Source organism: Natrix helvetica (genome assembly GCF_964273705.1).
Source record: "Natrix helvetica genome assembly, chromosome: 2".
In the NCBI taxonomy this organism is placed as follows: Eukaryota; Metazoa; Chordata; class Lepidosauria; order Squamata; family Natricidae; genus Natrix; species Natrix helvetica.
Genome location: NC_138552.1, coordinates 162,387,420 through 162,408,821, shown reverse-complemented (window position 1 = coordinate 162,408,821; position 21,402 = coordinate 162,387,420). Strand labels below are relative to the sequence as shown.

Genomic DNA, 21,402 nt, shown 5'->3' with positions numbered 1-21,402 from the left:
TCGGCCCCCAGTAGGGGTGCCCCAACAGTGCTGGCGTCGGCACTCTGACCCACGCACTTACCCCAACAGCTGCCTGTGGCTTCTAGGAGCCAGAGCAAAGCCCCGGACTCCAGGAGAGCCAAAAGGGTGAGAAAAACCCAATTAAAAAGGGAAAAAAACAAACTTAATTTTAAAACTCACCAGCCTGCTCTAAAAATCCTTAAATATACTGTTTTAAAAAATTATTCTTCCTCTGGAGAGTCCAAGGAATCAATCTTAGAACTGGAGAAATCTTAAAGCGCGTCTACTGGGCTAGCTGAATTGAAAAAATCTGGGCACCAGAGGCGTGGCTTAAAGTTTCAATTCAGTTCTGGGCAGATTGGCTGTGTTTAACCCTTCTTTGGACTCTCCAGAGCAGCGCCCTGGAAAATGTTAGGTTAAATTCCTTCTGCCTCTCATGTTATTTTCCTACATACGTAACTTTTATGCAGTTACGTATGTAGAACTTTTATGAAGTTCTCACCAATGGATTATCTTCTGTCCTTATCACATGATCTCGAGATGGGTGGCTATATACATTTGATAAATAAACCCTTAGTCAATCTACTATTACATGGCAATGGAAAAAAAAAACTGGATTTCTGGTCAACTATGTATAATCATAGTGATTCTAGATATTAGAATCTTGGGAAGGAGCCACAAATCTAAACAGTGTTCGTGTAAAGATTAAGCAATAAAGGGCATCTCCCTGGCTTGGAGGCATTAGAATGCATTTTAATCTGAGGCTGCGCAAGCCACTGCCACGGCTAACACAAATTTAGTGGTTTGGATTCTTGTCCTCTTCATAAAAGTGACATCAAACAGAATTCTCTGCAGCACTTAACTATGGGGATTACATCTATGAACACCAGCGGGGAGAAGATTTAAGTTAACCTTGGACTTAGAGAACCAAGATGGCCAAAGGAAACCTGAATGGGAAACATACGGTTTAATTCTCTCTATTCTTGTAAATTTGTGTATTTTGTTCTTGATATTAAGTAAGTTAGACAATTTGGTTTCAAAGTGATGAGCTTGACAAGTTTTTATAAGCCATAGTAAACCAGAATATCTCAGTAAAGACTTCAATGTTTATTTTCCTTTAGGCACTTTATAACCAATATTTACAATTTAAAGAAACAGAAATTCCACCAAAGGAGATAGACAAATCAAAAATTAAGCATCTATATAAACTACTAGAGGTAAGCTATATTGTTTGGACGGGTTCAGGCTGGATTTATTTCTCACTTCTGTGCTTAATTTGGTTTCTCAATTTGATGCAATTATTCCTTGCTTTCAAAGGTTTGGATTGAATTTGGGCGTATCAAGCTTCCTCAAGGCTACCACCCAAATGACATTGAAAAAGAATGGGGGAAGCTAATTATTGCTATGTTGGAAAGAGAGAAAATGCTTCGACCAGAAGTTGAAAGGTGAGTTGATTATTTGTTTTATAGGCATGTTTCCCTGCTGGGTTGAAACTGCTTAAAAGGATGCATTACATAATAGTCAGAGGCTCTTTAATCTTGAAACAAAGGTAGTCAAAATTTCCATTGTAGAAATGAATTGTCGGGATGAGCTCATTCATTGGATAGTGCTTTTAAACTAAACAAATATCTGTACTTATGCTTATTTTTATTGACATAATTATCAAGCAGCTTATGCAGAGTTCTGTATTAAACAGCAAATATGTAACTATAACCTTGTCCATCAGAATTTGGACAATTATTCCAGTTATAAAACATTGCTTACAGTTAAACAGTTTTCTCAAGGTGTATGTTCCAATCCTGACCAACTTTTGAGTAGATAATCTATTTTTTATTAAGGTCACAGACCAGCAAAAAGTAGATAATACTTTCCAAAGTTTGCCAGGGCATTTACTGGATTGAGTGGGCTCCCACCATTTTTTTCTTAGAAGCCTCAAGAGGGTTAAAATGGCGGTTACCCCAAGTCTTGGTGACCCCCAACTGAGATGGCAGACCAAATCCCTTGGAAAGGCAGATTTTGGTAGATTTTATAAGAGCCTTGTGCCATGGTGTCTGCTCAAGGAAATTCATACTGATGCCAAGGACATTGTGTGCCATGAAATCAAAGCAAACAGGCTGACTCCCCAAGGCCATGTGCAGTCTTGGTAGTCTTTTGAGTACTTCCTGAGCCTCCTGGATAATTACTGAGAATTTGCATTATGTTCCCTGCTAGTCTGAGGCAGAGCAGAGATGAAAGCTGCACCCTCAGCACCCAAATAAATTGAACAATAAAAAATAATGAATTCCCTGTCCCCTTTCAAGGAAAAAATGAAAATCTTGCTTGGGCCAATATATGAGACAATGGCTTTGCCCATTCCACTGGTTATGATGCTCATCTTAAGTATGATCCTTGCCTTTCAAGAGTTATGATTTATACCAGATCTCTCTCTCTCTCTTTCTTTCTGCGCATCTATGTGTGTGTGTGTATCTTATAATAATTGACTTTATTAATTTAGTGGCATGCAAAGTAGCAATGTTGCAAATTCTATGCAATCTGGCAATTGAATTATCTCTGAACTTATCTGTCCACCTGTTTTCCCCTTGTATTACCGATTTCCCCATTAAAGTCTGTCCCATTAGCCATGAGAGTTAGACCACCATTTTTTGGGCAGCATACTTTTGAATCCTAAAGCTGGATATATGCTATCATGCAAAGAAATTCACCAGTCTTGTTGTTTTAACCATTGTAATTGTGTAAACGAAATCTATGTGTGGGAAAGACATGAAATTTAACCTGTTTGTAAATATTTTTAAGTGGAATCCCTCTATAGGGCATATAACATGGACATGGGCATTTATATGAAAAATAAAGTGGGGGTATAACATGTTCATTATGTAACTTGAATACTTGAGTCAGAATCATGACATAATCGCACAATTATGTCATTAGCATGGTGACATGAACATTGTATTTCTTTATGTTATCATGCAAGTACTAAAAATACTTCTGGCTGGACAGAGTCAAAATTGGACCTTTTTTTTCTACCAAAGACCTGCTTCTGAGCCTCCCCAAAACATTCATATTTGGGAAAATGCTGGATTAAAGGATATCCTGTGAATTACTTAAAGCAACACAAAATTGGAGGCAGAGACTAGATACCATCATTATGCTTGATATTTGTTGCTACTGCAATATGCATTTTGTAGAAAGTAAACCAACAAAGGTCTAGAGATTAGTGAAGGCTGGTGAGATTGCCTCAAGCATCTATTATTACCATGCTGTCCTTCATGTATGTATGTGTAGGTAGGTAGATAGGTAGGTATAGAGTGGTTGTGGACCCTAACCAGTTAATATTTTATCTATGTGTGAATTTCTCTCACATTACCCAACCAAGAAACCTTTAGTTTGCCTTTTGATCTCTTTGACTTTGTCCAGATTTGTCTCCAGCTTAACAAAGTAAGAGAGCAAAAGCATTAGCCTATTTGTTCAGGGCTTTGCTTCTTCTTTACATGATAGCCAAAGGAATCCCTCCCACTTCTTAAAGATTTCCCTCAGTATAAATTGTGTTTATTAGGGGGAAAAAAAGTTGGGGTAATACGTGTTCATAATTGGTAGGAAAAGGACTTGATGGGCAGAGAAGGGAGGGACCTTGCTTGAGGTCTGTGGGGAAATGGATTAATTTGATGGGCCAGCTAGAGGTTCCTCATCCTTGCTGTTCATGGAAAGGTGTGCCTCAATCCAGGTTGTAGTATTTTTTTCCCCTCCCATCATTAAGCCCAACTTTTTCATCTTAAATTGGGGGGGGGGATTTGCATCACAGTTGTTGAAAGTGTCTCAGTAGTTTTGCGGTAGCATTTGTTAACTTTAGTGGGCAAGAGCTAAAGAGTGAGATAGCCCAGTCTTTGCTAGATATTCTGTAATTGGGTTGCAAAAATCCATTTGATTTCTAGATTTCCATTTGATCTAGATCTAGATAACTAGATGCAAATAAAGAGTTTTGAGTTTGCTCTATCTTTGCTATCATCACAATTTTCATATATGATAAACCTAGTCTTAATAGTTTAGAATAGCATTAATATAAACAGGGGGTCAGTTACAGAATAGGGATTTGTTGAACAATAAGATTCATTATAAAATAATTGCTGTTAAAGGACGTGTTGGGCTGAAGGAGAAGCGGCCTCAATTTCCTTAACAAAATAAAGACTATAGATTTCTAATGGTTGGATATAATGTTGATACTTCTTGCCAGCAAGAAATCAGAACACCTGCATGTGCTGACATTTTTGTCTGTACATGTTTAAAATCTTTTTAATGCCAAACAGTCAAAATAAAGGAATCGCTACCACATTTTATAGAACAAATTATAGCAGTCAGTAAACTTACATTAGTGTCTAAGCCTAGCCACTCGCTAGTTGGTTGCGAAAATAACCATTGACTCTGCAGTTCTGATATTTTTTATCCCAATAATTGCACAGTGAATCTGTTTAAATAGAACAACAAAAACATTGATAAATACATTCTTAATTTGAATTCTGTGCAAGGTAGTTTGTGCAAAATGAACTGTAATGCCGGTCCTGTTTTGGCTGTAATATAAGCAATTATAGAAACCACATGAAGTTGGAGCATAGCTGGATCAAAATGAAGACAGACCTAGATGAAAGACCACTAGTGTATCCCACGTAAAAGCCAACTATATAATGAATAATGAATCATTTCATTTAAAAAAAATACAACTCTATAGAATGACTACTGATTGATATATTTTTTTACAACTTGGGAGCTGCAGGTCTTTAAAAGCAAGATCTTCTTATCCTGTCCCATATCAGTTAGGTTTCTGAGATTGGATGACAGTTACCTAAAGGTATTTGGCACTTTTCCTTCAACGCTAACGCCCTAATCATTCTGATTAGTCCCTACTTGTACAGGCACTTAAAAATCTGGAGAAGCCAAGCCCACATTGGCATATATAGCTGAAGGCAAAATCTGAAGAGGAATAATATTTACAGGATTTTGAATATGCACACTAAAGCCTATTTAAGGATGCAATGGTGGAACTGCTCTTAAAGCTATCTCCTTTCTGGTATCCGTGCACCTTTGCAGACGTTCTGCTTTTTTTCAGTTTTCAAACAACCAAGGAGCTTTTTGACTATGAAAAATGAATGCTAACAGTTACGGCTACCAGAGTAGTGACTCTTTTAGTAATAGCACTAGTACCCGAACTAGCATTGATTCTAATGAAAACTTCGTATCTGTTAACTGTGGACCAACTCTTGTTAATTCGTGCATAAGCTTCGGCAATGGTCCAATGGAAGGATCCAGGTAAGTTTTCATATTACATGGCAGAATTGGTTTCAGTTTTATTTGTTAAGAGTTAATATTGCTTTCTTGTATGGGGAAAGGTATTATCAGCCTTATGGAACTTGTCTTAACTTTGATGTCTTTAGGTTAGATATGCTGCAGCAAATTGCAAACAGAATTCAGCGGGACAGCCTGAGTTGCGAAGACAAGCTAATGCTTGCTCGAAATGCTACGCAGTCAGTAAGTAGTATTGAATATCTAGTTTTTGACTTTTTTTTCTAAATTGAAAACCCACGTGGATTATTGGATAAAGAGTAGAAGGACAGCATCTTTGTTTAGATCTTGTACAATCAGGTAACTTAGCTGATGGCCAAAAGAAATCACACTCCATGGCTTCAGGCTTTGCATTTTTAAAACGGGAATTATGAAAACTCTTTTCAAGAATTATTTGAAAGATGAGAAGAATTCACTGTACTTTTTAGTAGCTCATTTTGGAGTACCATAGAAATGTCATCAGGCATGCAATGAATTGACTAACAACATGATTTCATCTTTTACACATTATGCCACCTTTCTGCTTTAAAAATACTTTAAAGTTTCTGTCTGTGTCAATAAGGCATTGGGAACATATATTCAGAGCCTACCCAACATTTTTAAAGGAACACAATATATGCTTGTTATAATTTCACTTCAGTTTTGAAGACTGTCAGTAAACTTGGAGGAGGTAGAGAATGCTCAGGAATATTGTATCTACCAGAAAGGAAAAAATACTAGATATGCATTAGTGTTAATGGATAATATTTCAAGTTAAGAATATGGAGTGTGTTCCCACTATATTTCCTGAATTTGATATTTGTTTTTAATGTTCAAGAATAGGTAAAAGTTTTTAAAATTGAAAATACATCAAAAGTCAAGGGATTATACTTTTGTTTTGGCATTGATAGCTACCATATGAAATTCATGTACTTATGATGAATTTAAAATTTCAGGAGATATGATCACTCAGTTGTTAAACATGCTGAGCTTGTCAGCTGGAAAGCTGACAGCCCGGGTTTGAGACCCAAGTGCTACACAACAGGGTGACCTCCCATTACTTGCCCCACCTCCTGTCCACCTAGCAGTTGAAAAGCATGCAAATGCGAATAGATAAATAGGCACCACTTCAGTGGGAAAGTAGCAGTGTTCCATGTGCCTTGGCTTAGAGTCATGCTAGCCACATAATTACATGATGTCTGGACAATGTTGGCTCCCTTAGCTAAGAAATGGAGATGAGCACTGCCCCCTAGAGTTGAAAATGATTGGACAGCGGAAACCTTTACCTTTATGGGAAATTTCATCTTGAATAAAATCCAGTTGGCTCATGTTTTATCCAGTCAAAAAAAACCTCCTTTGTATCCATTTCAGAAAATAAGCAATCACAGCTGCTTAAGCAACCTCTTGCAAAGCATTTTAATATAGGAAAATAATATTAATTAATCATATCAATGATAGGTTTTCAAAATAGTTCTGTATGTGCAGGTATGTTTATCTAAATGGGGAACCTACTCTTTGTGTACACTACTGTTTTTGGAGAGAGCAATCTATATTGAAAATTTGGCTTGACGTAATAAATAGTTGATCTAAAATTAAGCTATTAACAGATGTATTTCATGATAATTTATTTTACCTTACAACATATTTTTCAGAGACAAGTGTCTGAAAAATTTCTAAATGAGCATCATTATTGTCTGTCCCAAAAAAGGTTATAAGTTTAGCAGAACCTAAGTGTCTCATGAAGAACTTACTTCTGTGGTTATTTTTGTTTGTTTAAACTTAGGAGAGGAAACGATTAGAAGCAGGCTTGCAGTTCCAGAATGAAGCTGAGATCGCAGGCTATCTACTTGAGTGTGAAAATCTTCTCCGCCAACAAGTCATGGATGCCCAGATTCTTACTGATGGAAAATATTATCAAGCGGATCAATTAGTCCAAAGGTACATACATTAGGGTTACTATTTAGGAATAGTAGCTCCTAGTTTATCTCATGCTAGTGACTATTCTGCCCTTGGCAATTTCTGCAACTTTAACAGAAATTGGTTTGGCTTACTTCGTTCTGTGTTCAAGTTGTTTAAACAATTTATTTTAGCACTGCTAATCTTGTCTTTAATTAGGATAGCCATTAATCTATGCTTGAGCTAGAAAGTGATTTCAAAAGCAATGCATAAATAGTTCTGCTTTAAAGTCTGATCTCTGAAATCCTTTCAGCTGCCCTGTAGCCCAGAGCAAGACAATTCTATCATATAGCAATAAGTATGGTTTATGATATCCCATATTCAGCATGTATCTAGCAGTGTCTTCTGCTACTTTTATGATACACCTTTCAACTGTAAAATCTTCACCAGGTCATAGGCAGGAACACTGCCGTTGTCAGTCCTTTTGCTGGATGAAAAGAAAACCTCCCATTTCTCCTTTTTTTCTCAGCCTACCAAGCTGAGGCCTCATGTTAGCGAGAGCCCAGTTTGCTCTGGGTGGTTTCCAGGGGCCATATGTGGCTCCACATACTCTCAAATGTGGACTAACATTGCTACCAGTATGCAGAACAGCCTTTTTGATGCTGTATGCATTTTTCCCATTAGTAGCTGTATGGTTTGATTCCTGTTCTTATAGTCACTTTTGCGTTTCCTTCTCAAAGATACACAGAGATGTACCTTTTAAATAATCTGTCATTTTAACCTGAGAAGAGCATATTATTCCCAAGCATAATCAGGAATTGCATTTGAGACAAAATGAATATATGGGCTTATTGGTCTTTTTATATGAATACCTTTTGCATCCAAAAACATACAGCTTGACATTTTATGACCTTAATACCATTATAGCATGAATGCGTCAACTTTTTGCAGTTTATAAAAGGATTTATTGGAAGAAATGGATCTGGTGCTTTTATTATGATTGTTACTTTAATTATTTAATTCTGATTTCTATTATTATTATTCATAAAAATTCTGAAATAATAGACAGTCAATTTCTATGCTTTATTCTGTTTTAATGCAGGGTTGCAAAACTCCGAGATAACCTTATGGCCTTAAAAGCAGATTGTTCCTCAATCTACAACAAGGGGAGAATACTAACAACGGAACAGACCAAGATGATGATATCAGGAATAACACAAAGCTTAAACTCAGGATTTGCACCAAGCCTAAGCCCTAATTTAAACTCTGGACTGAATCAGGGCTTGTCTCCCTCCTTGACCTCATCCAGTCTGACATCAGGCTTATCATCAGGTTTTTCTCCAAGATTGACCCCAGCCATCACCCCAGCATATACTCCGGGCTTCCCACCACGGTTAATCCAAAGCTACATAACAGGAGTTGACACAGGTGGACTTCAAACGCTCAAGTTGACACAGATTCGGAAACCTCTGATGAAATCGGCTTTTATTGATCAGAATTTAACAGAAGAAGAAGTCAATATGAAATTTGTCCAGGACCTCTTAAGATGGGTAGACGAAATGCAGGTAACATCTTGACATGTATGGTCTTCATCTGCACTTGGTCATTTTTTCTTACTTATTCGATGGATCAAGTTTAATTTTTTTTAATGTCTCTTCACCAGGTACAACTTGACCGAGCCGAATGGGGTTCAGATTTGCCAGGTGTTGAGAGCCATGTTGAAAATCACAAGAATGTTCACAAAGCTATTGAAGAATTTGAGTCAAGTCTTAAAGAAGCAAAAATCAGTGAGGTATAGCAAAGAAATACCTGGTGACTGTACCTATTTTAAAAACATGCATAGGTTTTAACTTGTTGTATAACTGCACTGGGCTTAAAGAAGGATCACTTTGTTATATTAAATGAATAACAAGAAATGTGTAATCCTTCTGTTAACGGTTGTGTGTGTCTGGAGGCTTTTCTTTTTTTTAAAAAAAGGAATCTCTAATCCATCTGTTCTACACAGATCCAAATGACTGCTCCCCTCAAACTCAGCTATGCAGAAAAATTGCACAAATTGGAGAGCCAATATGCAAAACTCTTGGTAAGATCATCGTCAAAAAGTCCAAGTCTCAGTGGGAGGTTCTTTGATCATGTAAGCAAATTCAAGCTTTGATTTTTTTTTCTTTTTGTTTGTCTTTTCAAGAATGCATCCAGAAATCAGGAAAGACACCTCGCCACCCTTCACAATTTTGTATCACGAGCCACTCGGGAACTTATATGGTTGAATGAAAAGGAAGAGGCAGAAGTTGCACATGACTGGAGCGAAAGAAACACAAATATAGCAAGGAAAAAGGAATATCATGCTGTAAGATTTAGTAATGTCTTAAAAATAAAAATGAACGTATTCTTTCCTATTTGCTTCAGGTTCCAAAAGCTTTTTTCTGTTTTTTAATTTGAAAGGATCTGATGAGAGAACTTGACCAGAAAGAAGAAGTTATTAAATCAGTACAGGAAATAGCAGAACAATTGCTCTTTGAAAACCACCCTGCGAGATTAACTATTGAGGTAGGTTATTAAATCTGGCTTTAGAAGCACTCCAAATTTAAAGCAACAGTTCTAAATAACTTTCGGAAGAATTGCAGCATTCCCCAATTAGTTGTTATGTTTGTTGTGTTTCTTCTAACAGCCCCCCCCCCCCCCGGCATTTGTTGAAAACCTTGGAGAAAGTTGATACACAATTTTGTGTCATTCTTTCCTGTCTAGTCCTCTACTTCTGTTTCCAACAGTAGTCAATGACAGGCATCACTGACTTCATCTTGTACACATTAGAGCTCCAGATAAATATTTATGTCTGGGTTCCGCTTTTCCATTTTGCCGCACATATAATTTTCTTGTAGTGTACATTAGTTGAGCATGAAAGGTTATGACTCAGTGCATTTATTAGCCTTGAGGGTGCAGCGTGACACCTTGCTAATGTCCTAAAATGAAAGAAACGAGATTGCAAAACATGGCACTCCTGTTTAGGGTTCCAACTAACCCATTGTGATTTCTTCTTGAATATTGTATTGTATTCTGTTCTATTTCTTGGCCTCACTGGCTGTGTTTTACTGGTGATTGTTTTGAGTTACTTAAAAAGGAATGCAGTGCACTCTTTTTTTCCCCACGGAGAATTCCAGTACCACAGCACCATCTAATGTTTTAAGTAAGAGTGAATCTAGTATACCTAGAAGGGGGCAGTATTTTTCTTGGCCATATATAATAAGGAACTTCTCCTTGTAAATGTTTCATTGCTATCATGCATCACAATGACATATTATTACAGATCTTACTTGGACATTATATTTATTTTGGGCTAGAATTAAGATATATACTGTAGGTCAGTCCTCTCAACCCTAACAACTGCAAAAAGAGTGGATTTCAGCTCCCAGAATTCTTCAGCCAGCAATGGGGATTGAAATCCACTCAAACTTACTAAGGTTGAGAAACACTGCTGTATATAACCACTTGCAACTAAAGACTGTAGCTGGCTAATATGGGCATACACACCCAGTTTCAGAACGAACGCAGGTTAGTTGATTCTGTATCGCTGTCAGAATGGATATTCTGCAACAATACTTAAATACTAGAAGCAGATGGACTCTTATGATCTGTCCTTGCTATTAAACAATACGCTTTACTGGATTCTGTACCAAGCTTTTTTGTTTCTTTGTTAAGTGTCAGTAATTTTGGCCAATTTGACAAGCAGCCACTGTGTAATAATTCAAGCTATAGCCAAGATGTTTGGGTTCTAAATGGTAGTCAACCTGGCTTTCCAGGAAATTTTATTCATTTTTGTAGAGCAATTTATATTTTAGAGGGTGGATGCTTTTATTCTACTGCATACTGCTGAGACAAAGGCATTAGGAATGGGGAAGGAAAAAATCAGTTCCTCATATTTTTTCTCTCATTGGAGAAAACTGGGGGCTGAGGTTGCATAGATACACAGGGTTTTTCATCTCTTTCTGTATCCTTCAGGCCTACCGAGCTGCAATGCAAACCCAGTGGAGCTGGATTTTACAGCTCTGCCAATGTGTTGAACAGCATTTAAGAGAAAACACTGCATATTTTGAGGTATGGATTAAATTGAAAATACTGTGGCATGGTTGCAGATTTCAGCTGTAGCTATAGCACCAAGAAGGAAGTTCTAATGTGGTTCTCAGCTAAGCAATGTGGAGGAATGTTTTTATGTTATAGATACAGTTTTTACATATTAAATTCAGTTGTTTCAAAGAGACTATGTTTATGTTATTTCAGTAGTGATTCTACTGGTCCAGTATATCTTCTATATATATAAAAATGGCTGCAGTGTCTGTATGTTCCAGTATAACTCTGGAACGCCTCAATCAATTTCAACCAAACTTGGTACACAGATGACTTACTCTCTGAAAACAAATACTGTGGGGGTAAGACACCCCTAACACCCCTCAGGGTGTGTGTTCTGTTAAGATACAGCCTGTTGTGCCTTAAAATGGCTTATACTGTACAGCACAGTGGAGTTACCATGGTAACGGCTTCACAGTACTCCACAAGGGGGCTCTCTGTGGTAAGGGGAAAATCCAACATTAGAAATTACGTTTGATTTGGACATTTTATCCCTATAAGTAAATACCCAGGGAACAACGTGTTATCAACTAGTTGTATATAAATATTGTGAAAAAAGTCAGTAACCATTAATTTTTGATCTCTTTGTCTGCTGTCCTAAAGGCATTTAAAGTTTAATTCTTTCCCAACCTCTTCCCAATTCCTTTCCCTCTCTTGTTTTAACATTTCAGGTATTTCCCAGGTTTTATAATTTTATTTCAAACTGAAAGTGGGAGTGACAAGACTTACATAACCTCCCTCTGCCTCCCTTCCCTCCCCCTAACATATTTTCAGTAGTGCCTTATTAAATGAAAATTTTGTTTCATTCTAGTTTTTCAGTGATGCGAAGGAGGCTCTAGATTACTTGAAGAATTTACGAGATGCTGTTCATCGAAAATACAATTGTGATAGATCCAGCAGCATTCATAAACTAGAAGATCTGATCCAAGAGTCTATGGTAGGAATGTCACTATATTAGCTGACTTTATTCTTCAAGCATGTGTTAATATTGTCTAAGCTACTGTGCTTTTTGCCAGGGTGATGCATACACACAAAGACATGTGTGCAGTGTCTATTAGCAAACCTTTTCTTCTACTGAGAAGAAGAAATTCCCTATAAAAACCAAAGTAATTTGCATTTATTATTTTTCAGTATTGGAAGCTAATTAAGCAGCATGTATGAATCAAGCTGTGCCCAAAATAACCATTATTCTTGAAACTGGAATGAATAAACCTAAACACTTGGGTGAAATTATTTCAGATAGATCATAGCCTGCCTTGTTCAAGAACTGTTGTCATTTCTGCCAAATACAACTATAATTATTAGCGAATAGTAATTACTGTACAAAGCATCGTTCCTTAAACTGGTTCCCTCCAGATGTATTGCAACAACAGTTCCTAGGATTGCAGCCATATGAGAACCCTGAGAATGGAAATAACCTCAACAAATCTGCAAATCATCAATTTGGAAAAGGCTGTCAAAATGTACCTGATTGTTTTCTTGTGAATCAGATCTTGGAAAAGAAACCAAACTGGGAGGGGGGGGGCAGACCCAAGAAAACTTTTAAAACACTTCTAAGAAAAGATTGCTTAATGTGTTTAACATTTCTTCTTTAAATTGGCATTTAGGAAGAAAAAGAACAGCTCCTACAGTATAAGAGTACCGTGGCAGGCCTTGTGGGCAGAGCAAAGACAATAGTTCAGCTAAAGCCGAGGAATCCTGAAAATTCCCTCAAAACATCCATCCCAATTAAGACCATCTGTGACTATCGACAGATTGAGGTTGGAAGCTTTTACCATCTTCGAATCAGTTACGGGGAGGAAAAAGACCCTGGCCTGGGTAGCGATAACAAACTCCTGGAAGTCTCCCTGTTACCCCACAGAGCTTATTGCCACAGTTGGGGACTGAATCAGTTTTACTTTGTTCTTTTGTCACCTTTTTTGTTGCGTCAGTTGTTGACAGAGATGCTTTGAGAAAGCCCCATTCAGTTCTTCTGATTTTCTGTTCACAACTAGATAACCATTTACAAAGATGATGAATGTGTCCTGGCAAACAACTCTCATCGAGCAAAATGGAAAGTGATCAGCCCAAGTGGCAACGAGGCCATGGTTCCCTCTGTTTGTTTTACCATCCCTCCTCCCAACAAAGAAGCCATAGACACTGCAAATAGGTAGGAATTTGTGCAAAATATACACACACACCGAACCCATATTAATGTCGCTTGGTTTTTAAAATTTTGCAAAATGTATTCAGTCTAGGGTAGAGGTGTCAAACTGGAAGCCCATGGGCCGTATGCGTCACGCTCAGGCCATGGCCATCTTAGCTCCGTGAAGGCAAAAAAACATCGTGATACGTCACGTGACATCAACATGATGTGGCGAGGGAATTTGTTACCAATATATTCTTAAGACTCTGAAGGTACTGCTTACTTAATCCACCTTACGTTTTATGCATTTCAGAATTGAGCAGCAATATCAGAATGTCCTAGCTCTGTGGCATGAGTCGCACATAAATCTGAAGAGTGTGGTTTCTTGGCACTATTTAACAACTGAAATTGAAACTGTTCGAGCAAGTAATGTGGCTTCGGTAAGTTCTTCATGTATTCCAACTCCCATTTCAATATCCAGTTGGTTCCCCACTCCCCACCCCAGCATTCAGTGTTTCAGCAATATGGCCTTAAAATGAAGTATATTTTACCATTACAAAGATAGGTAAAGATTGGTAAGAGCTTCATATTTTATATAGCAGACACTGTCCTAATCTAGGCCTCCCCAAAAAGCACGAAACAGATTCCTGGTTCCGACAAAAGCCCTTTTATTAAACGAATATGAATTCCTCTCATTCACATTCGTCAAAGGCCTGGTAAACAGTCTTTCAAAGGTGAATGTATGACCACAGACCTTATCTAGCTTGGAAAGCTGCCATGTAAATATTTTCCAAACGCAGTGCTGTGCAAGGAAAGACTTGGCACAGAGTCTCTGAGATTCACGGACAGATCTTCATACTCCTGAAATGAATGAACGAACGAACGAAAGAATTGTTTTCTGCAAAAGCCCACTTCCCTTTCGCACCTCTTTTGTTTCCTTTGAGAGGGGCCATTCACTGTCCACCTATGGCTTTACTCACAAGTCAACCCTGATTTCTTAGCTGTTTGTTTTCTTCTGGCAACTCTGTGCATGTGCACATTGCGAGCAGACTTCAGCTATTCCTCTGCCTCACTTCTGCCTAGCTCCGAAGGCAGCTGAGAACTGCCAGACAGCCTGGGCCCCATCTCTGCCTCTGACACAGAGCCCTTGTCCGAGCCTTCCCCAGCCTCCAGGACTGGCCCATATTCCTCCCCAACCTTGTCACTGTTCGATTCTGCTGCCAGCTCTACTAGCTGCTGATGGGCCACAACAGACACGATGCTAAAGATGTACCAATATTATATTGGAATTTGCCATAAAACTGCTAAAAAAAATTCTGACCTGTGACAATGTCCAGTAGATGTGGTTCCATGGACGCTTGTCCTTAGACACTGTATGTATATACTGTAGGCATTGTATTCCTGAGAGGCACCTACCTGTAGGACATGACCAGGCTGAGCTCGAGGGTCAAGCATGACGTCAGGCTTGAGTCCATTCTCACCCACAAAAGAACAAAGTCCAGCCCACCTTGACTTCCATTGACTTATCTACCGCCAGTTTACTTTGGCTGTTAGTAGTTCAGATTCTTTAGAGAGCTCACGCTTGAAATAAATCTTTATACCCATTTGAACTCCCTGCATCTTCTAATTTCCTTACTTCCTGGGCTTATTGAGTCAAAATTTCAGTAACTGATGGGTTAAGGGCTTTATGAATAAGGGCTTTAAGAACAGTCTGTGCTTTATGTTTATGTCATGGAAAGGGAAGGAATGTTACCGATTGTTGGAAAGATTTTAAAATTGACTCCAATTTTAAAACATGTTCTAGATCAAAACACTCTTGCCAGGTGAACATCAGCAGGTTTTAAGCAACTTGCAGTCTCGCTTTGATGACTTCTTGGAAGACAGCCAGGAGTCCAAAATCTTCTCCGTTGCTGACATTGCCCAGTTGGAAAGGGAAGTGAATGTATGCAAGCAGTACTACCAAGAGCTCCTTAAGTCTGCTGAGAGAGGTAAGTATATTAATTATCTCAAAAAGGAGACTGTTATAAATTGCTTGGTGTGATGTGTTGCTTTAGGTGTGATATTTTCAGCTTTGTACATGTCGGCTACACTGTTTTAATTGGATCATATCAGCCCTAGTGCAAAGTTGAAGATTCTTGTTTCCAGTAACAGAAAAGAGGGACCACCGTCTTCTGCATCTTTTCTTTCCAGGTTTTCTTGTCATGTGATCAATCATTCACATGAGTCAACTAGTTGTAAATAGGTTGCACATCTGATATATGCGTGTAAAAGCAGGATGCTGCTCCTAAGATCAGGATAAATCATACTTGAAAAAGAAGAAGGTGACCCCTTCCAATGGCGTACAACTTACTTCCTTTTCATTATTATTGGTGGTGGTCCACTTTCTATATGTGGACCAGTGGTGGGATTCAAATATTTTTTACTACAGGTTCTGTAGGTGTGGCTTGGTGGGCATGGCTTGGCTTGGTGGATGTGGCTTGGTGGGTGTGGCAGGGGAAGGATACCATAAAATCTCCATTCCTTTCCCACTCCAGGGGAAGGTTGCTGCAAAATCCCCATTTCCTCCCAATCAGCTGGGGTTCGGGAGGGAGAGAATAGATGGGGGCAGGGCCAGTCAGAGGTGGTATTTATCGGTTCTCTGAACTACTCAAAATTTCTGCTACTGGTTCTCCAGAACTGGTCAGAACCTGCTGAATACCACCTCTGATATGGATGTGGAAGAAAATTAATTAATTCTTAAGCAACCTGTTTTTCTGTAATGTTAACATTTCTGGGAAATTTGTGATACCCGAAATTCAAGATGACTTTATTTCTGTCAAATAGAAAAGATATTTTAAAGGTGGTAGAAAAGGTTAGAAACAAGAAACACATAACACCAATCCTTCCTTTTCACACCACATTATTATCACATCCAGTATTTCTCATTATCACCATCCAGAACAGTTGGTTGCACATTAATTTTGGGTTTCAAGGAGAGTTATATTTCTAAACTTTGAAACTTGAATTGTAGAATATCTCATGGTAGCAGATGAAAAAAAATAAAATCAGTTGCCTTAACTTACATGTGTGCATTGGTTTCAACAGAGGAACACGAAGAATCTGTTTATAATTTATACATCTCAGAAGTTCGAAACATCAGACTTCGATTGGAGAATTGTGAAGATCGTTTGATTAGACAAATTCGAACTCCTCTGGAGAGGGATGATCTACCTGAAAGTGTGTTCCGTATTTCTGAACAAGAGGTAACTCTTCTCAATTTGCTGATGTACCTTTTTGGACATCGTAATCAAGTTCAAACAACGTATTGCATTAAATTAATTGGATAAATCTACATGTGTTGAGGTTTTTTTTAAAAAAATATTCAGAATAAGTGCAAATTGTTATAGATTGGAATCAGAATCTTCTGGGAGAATAAATAGAATTCTTCTCTGCACCATCAAAATTCATATGAAATTCAATACAGGTAATCCTTCACTTATAACCGTTCATTTAGTGAACAAAGTTACAATGGCACTGAAAAAAGTGACTTATGACCGTTCTCCACAGTTATGACCATTGTAGCATCCCCATGGTTATATGATTTACATTCGGATGCTTGGCAATTGGCTCATACTTTATGACCATTGCTATGTTCCAAGGTCATGCGATCACCTTTTGCGACCTTCAGACAAGCAAAGTCAATGTGGGAAGCCGGATTCACTTAACAACTGGGTTACTAATTAATCAACTGCAGTGATTCACTTAACTACTGAGGCAAGGAAGGTCATAAAATGGGCAAAAATTCACTTAAATGTCTCACACTAACAACAGAAAGTTTGGGTTCAATTGTGGTTGTAAGTCAAGGACTACCTGTACTCCAGGGAAGTATTTAGTGATCCTATTAGATCTCTCCCTTCCTAATCAGGTGCAGTTCCAATCCAGATTGTTACTATTTCCTTCCATCCCTATCATTACTCTTATGTAAAGAAAAGAAACTGGGCCTCCTTGCTTTGTGAATCCCCTGATGGTTTCATTTGACCTCATCAGATGAAGATCATTAAGACACAAATACAAATCATGGCGCAAAAATTGAGATTTTATAAGGTTTATAACTTTATAAGGTTTGGCTTATAATGTGTGAACATAATTGGTTTATCATTCTGCAGCTTGCAGTTTAGCATAGTGGGCCAACTTTGATAATGACAATTTGGTCAATATGAAACATGTTTAGTTTGGACATACTTTCCTTGTAGTATTTTGTGAAATACAACTGAGATAAAACTAAAACAGTTCTCTATCTTCTTCTGTGTATGTATTTGGAAACGTTATAGTTGTCACATAATGTTTCATGCCAAGTTGTTCACATAACCTCCCTTTTGGGCGAAAAATCCCCAAGGGTCTGGCCATGTCCAACCCGTGGTCCATAGGCTGCATGTGGCCCTGGACAGCTCATAATGTGGCCCCACAAGACACTAAATAAGAATAAAGGAAGTTTGTTATTTATGTACATTAACTCTAATGGCTGAAGACAATTCCTCTTCACTCAGTGCAGCCTGAGTAAGCCAAAACTCTTGGACACCTATGGCCCATTACATCAGAAATTAGTGTTGACTTGGAGATAGGTGTCTAATTAGGGAGAAAAAAAGATGTAGGCTTTCAGCCACATTAACATAAAAAATGTAACATGCTGTTGTGCTTACATTTACAAATACTTACAAAAAAGAAATATTATGGGCACCTTAACCAACCAACCAACACGATAGCCTTAATACAAACAAGGAAGGAATAAGCTGGCAGGGAGGTAGGTGTTAATCAATCCTCCAAGAAGTGGGTTCAAGTCTAGCAATATGCTATTGTAGCTGTGGCTTATGATTCTTAGGGATTTCAGTTCATGCTCTTTCTTTAGTTTAATTAAGAATATGATTTGTGAACACCCTTTATTGTAGGTGAAATAACCCTCACCCTTTTTTTCTGTAGAAGCTGAAAAAGGAGCTGGATCGACTAAAAGATGATTTGGAAACAATCACAGATAAATGCAATGATTTCTTCAGCCAAGCTGCTGGTTCCCCTTCGGTCCCAACTCTGCGATCTGAACTTAATCTTGTAATTCAGAACATGAATCAGGTGTATTCCATGTCTTCCATTTACATAGAAAAGTAAGTAAGGCCTTTTATTGCACACAATCGTTCTTTATTGTAATAATATTTATTAGCCATGAAAATAGCTGTGTGAAAATGTTAATATTGAAAGGCAGATTTCTTCTTTCCAAAGAATAGAATTAAATTGAATTCAGTTGTTATATTAAAATATTTTGAAAACGTTATTGTTATTGTTAGAGATTATTAGTTGCACACGTTTTATTTGTTTCAGGTTAAAAACTGTAAATTTGGTGCTCAAAAACACTCAAGGAGCTGAAGCTCTAGTAAAACAATATGAGACTAAACTTTGTGAGGAAGACCCAGTAACTGCTGACAAAAGCAATATTGAGAACCTGATGGGTACACTGAAGGTATGAATATGGATATTAATTTGTGTGTCTGTCTGCCTGTCTGTCTGTGTGTTTGTTCCAGCATAACTCTGGAACTCCTTGAGCAATTTCAACCAAACCTGGTACACAGATTACTTACTCTCTGGAAAAAAAAATACTGTGGGGGTAAGACACCCCTAAAATCCCTCGGGGGGGTGGGTGTTCTGTTAATATATAGCCTGTTGCTGTACTGCTGTAAAATGGCTTCTACTGTGCAGCGTAGTGGAGTTGCCATGGTAAGGGGAAAATCCAACATTAGAAATTACACACGAAGCTAATATTTTTCAAAGACATTTTTCCCCCTATAAATAAATACCCAGGGAACGCTGAGTTATTGGCTAGTATTAAGATAAAGCATGTTACAAGCTACATAATGAGTGACTTTCGAGAGAGTGAATACTTGCAAATGTGAAAGTAAAATTGGAATCATGGACAGATGGCTGATCAAATATAGTCAGTTCAAATGATTGTTGATGTCATCATTCCAACGTAACCCTTTACTAGAAGCTACTTATTACACTGACTGATAATAAAAAACAGTCCAAATCTGTCAATTTGAAATACTGAAGTCTTTCTTCCACTCTCTGGCCTTAAAGACAAAAATAGTTGAACTAATCTGGTAAAAAATTATTTCCCTTTTCTTGCCTTATCCATAATAAAGACATTTCTCCGGGAAAAATGAAGTTGTAGCCTTGACTTTTTCCTTGCTCTCATTTTTCCCTCCTGCTTGGGAACATTGAAAAATATTAGCTTCATGTGGAATAAACTCTGGAATACTTAATTGTATCTTCGTGACACATGATAAGAATACTGTAAATATTAAAACATTACGTGTTTGGCAATATTTAGTAAAGTGAGTATGTTTGTTTGACATACATATCCCTGTGATTGTGTATAATATAGTAGTCCTCTCTTATTTATTAACCCATAAACATGTGAGTGATAGTTGTCATTGGCCTTCCCTGGCATATTGATTGATCATGTTGATTGAGAATAATAATTGCAATTTGATGCATCTGGGAAGGATTGGGTTTGGAGCCTGAATATGACAATATTATCTGTTTGTCATGACATACTTTATTCATTAGCAATGGCGCTCCGAAGTTGATGAAAAAAGAGAAGTATTCCATGCCTTAGAAGATGAACTCCAGAAAGCTAAAGCAGTTAGTGATCAGATGTTTAAAACACACAAGGAACGTGATCTTGACTTTGACTGGCACAAAGAGAAAGCAGATCAGTTAACTGAGAGGTGGCAAAATGTTCATTCTCAGATTGAAAACAGGTTGGTATTTTCTTTTTAAAAATTGTGTTGACGAGACTAAACTCAAAAAGTGAGTATAAAATAATCTCATTGCGTGATACTGTAGTGTCAGTTGTGAATTGATGAGACCAACTATGGTTAGCTGCCATTAATTTGGAAGACATCACTTTGATAGAAATAATATTGGAAAGAAAGTGATAAAATAGTCAACTCTAAATAGTTTGCAGGATAGCAGTAGTTCTGTCTATCTGTAAAATCTGAAGTCGCCCTGTACTTGCTCTTTTCCTCATATCACTTTCCTCCCAGGCCCCTTGACTTTCTTTTGAGTAGAAAAGTGTCATGGAGAGGATTCATCATTGCCCCCCCCCCCCCCGGTGATACTAGGTCAAACTTGTTTGTTTGTTTGTTTATTGGATTTATATGCTGCCCTTCTCCCAAAGGACTCAGGGCGGCGTATAACATTAAAAAAAAACACATATTACAAAAGTTTAAAAGAAATTAGATAGAGTATCCAAAAACAAACCCAATTAATATGAACAATAACATTTTGAAAATTGGATTAAAATTAACAATTAAATCAATCATTTATTTTATTGTTCAGGCCAGGCCGGCTTGCTGGAAAAGCCAACTTTTTAGGGCGCGTAAGAAGGACCGGAGGTCTGGGGTGATACAAAGCTCCGGGGGCAGCTCATTCCAGAGGGAAGGCGCTCCCACAGAGAAGGCTCTCCCCCTGGGGGTCACCCTGTAATAGAAATGGAAATCACTGTAGGCAATAGTGGTTTTGTGGCTTTCCCCACAATTTTTATGAGTGTAGTACCTACCTGAAATTCCCTAAACATCTATTTTCCTGGTCAGCCATGTGATCTTGGAGGAAAAATGCAGCTGTTCTGATGAGTTGGAGATGGATACTACGTGAGTGTCCTTGCTCCCACTATAGCACCAGTTTTTCTTTTGAATCCAAAGCACTATACAGCTGCACTAATTATACCTATCATTTTAGTTCAGTTGCATTTAGCATAATACTAAATTATTGCCTACTATTCCTTATTAGTTAATGTTTTTTATATCTTTGTGTCTGAAACAGGTATATAAAACTTGCCATGTACTCTTTTGCAATACAGTGCGATATAATTGACAGAATAGTGTTTTCTACAGTGAACTTTAATTTAAGTGAACTCATGA

At 37.8% G+C, this 21,402-nt stretch overlaps 1 protein-coding gene across 6 annotated transcripts in view; it reads left to right on the top strand.

Annotated features, from left to right (window-relative positions):
• LOC309386795 (dystonin-like) overlaps positions 1 to 21,402 on the top strand; it is a gene marked incomplete at its 5' end in the record, with an annotated part of 348,938 nt that overhangs the window by 162,983 nt on the left and 164,553 nt on the right. For 5 of the 6 annotated variants that reach the window (XM_081942582.1, XM_081942577.1, XM_081942581.1 and 2 more), the window contains 19 exons: positions 1,122 to 1,217; positions 1,318 to 1,445; positions 5,424 to 5,517; positions 7,094 to 7,248; positions 8,309 to 8,771; positions 8,870 to 8,998; positions 9,212 to 9,289; positions 9,392 to 9,553; positions 9,649 to 9,753; positions 11,203 to 11,298; positions 12,140 to 12,265; positions 12,936 to 13,088; positions 13,323 to 13,477; positions 13,767 to 13,893; positions 15,258 to 15,441; positions 16,538 to 16,695; positions 18,410 to 18,588; positions 18,803 to 18,941; positions 20,048 to 20,241. In XM_081942582.1, the coding sequence (XP_081798708.1) occupies positions 1,122 to 1,217; positions 1,318 to 1,445; positions 5,424 to 5,517; positions 7,094 to 7,248; positions 8,309 to 8,771; positions 8,870 to 8,998; positions 9,212 to 9,289; positions 9,392 to 9,553; positions 9,649 to 9,753; positions 11,203 to 11,298; positions 12,140 to 12,265; positions 12,936 to 13,088; positions 13,323 to 13,477; positions 13,767 to 13,893; positions 15,258 to 15,441; positions 16,538 to 16,695; positions 18,410 to 18,588; positions 18,803 to 18,941; positions 20,048 to 20,241 (2,921 nt within the window). Of the gene's footprint in view, positions 1 to 1,121; positions 1,218 to 1,317; positions 1,446 to 4,989; positions 5,299 to 5,423; positions 5,518 to 7,093; positions 7,249 to 8,308; positions 8,772 to 8,869; positions 8,999 to 9,211; positions 9,290 to 9,391; positions 9,554 to 9,648; positions 9,754 to 11,202; positions 11,299 to 12,139; positions 12,266 to 12,935; positions 13,089 to 13,322; positions 13,478 to 13,766; positions 13,894 to 15,257; positions 15,442 to 16,537; positions 16,696 to 18,409; positions 18,589 to 18,802; positions 18,942 to 20,047; positions 20,242 to 21,402 lie in introns of those variants that run through there. The other variant, XM_081942580.1, reaches the window with a different exon arrangement.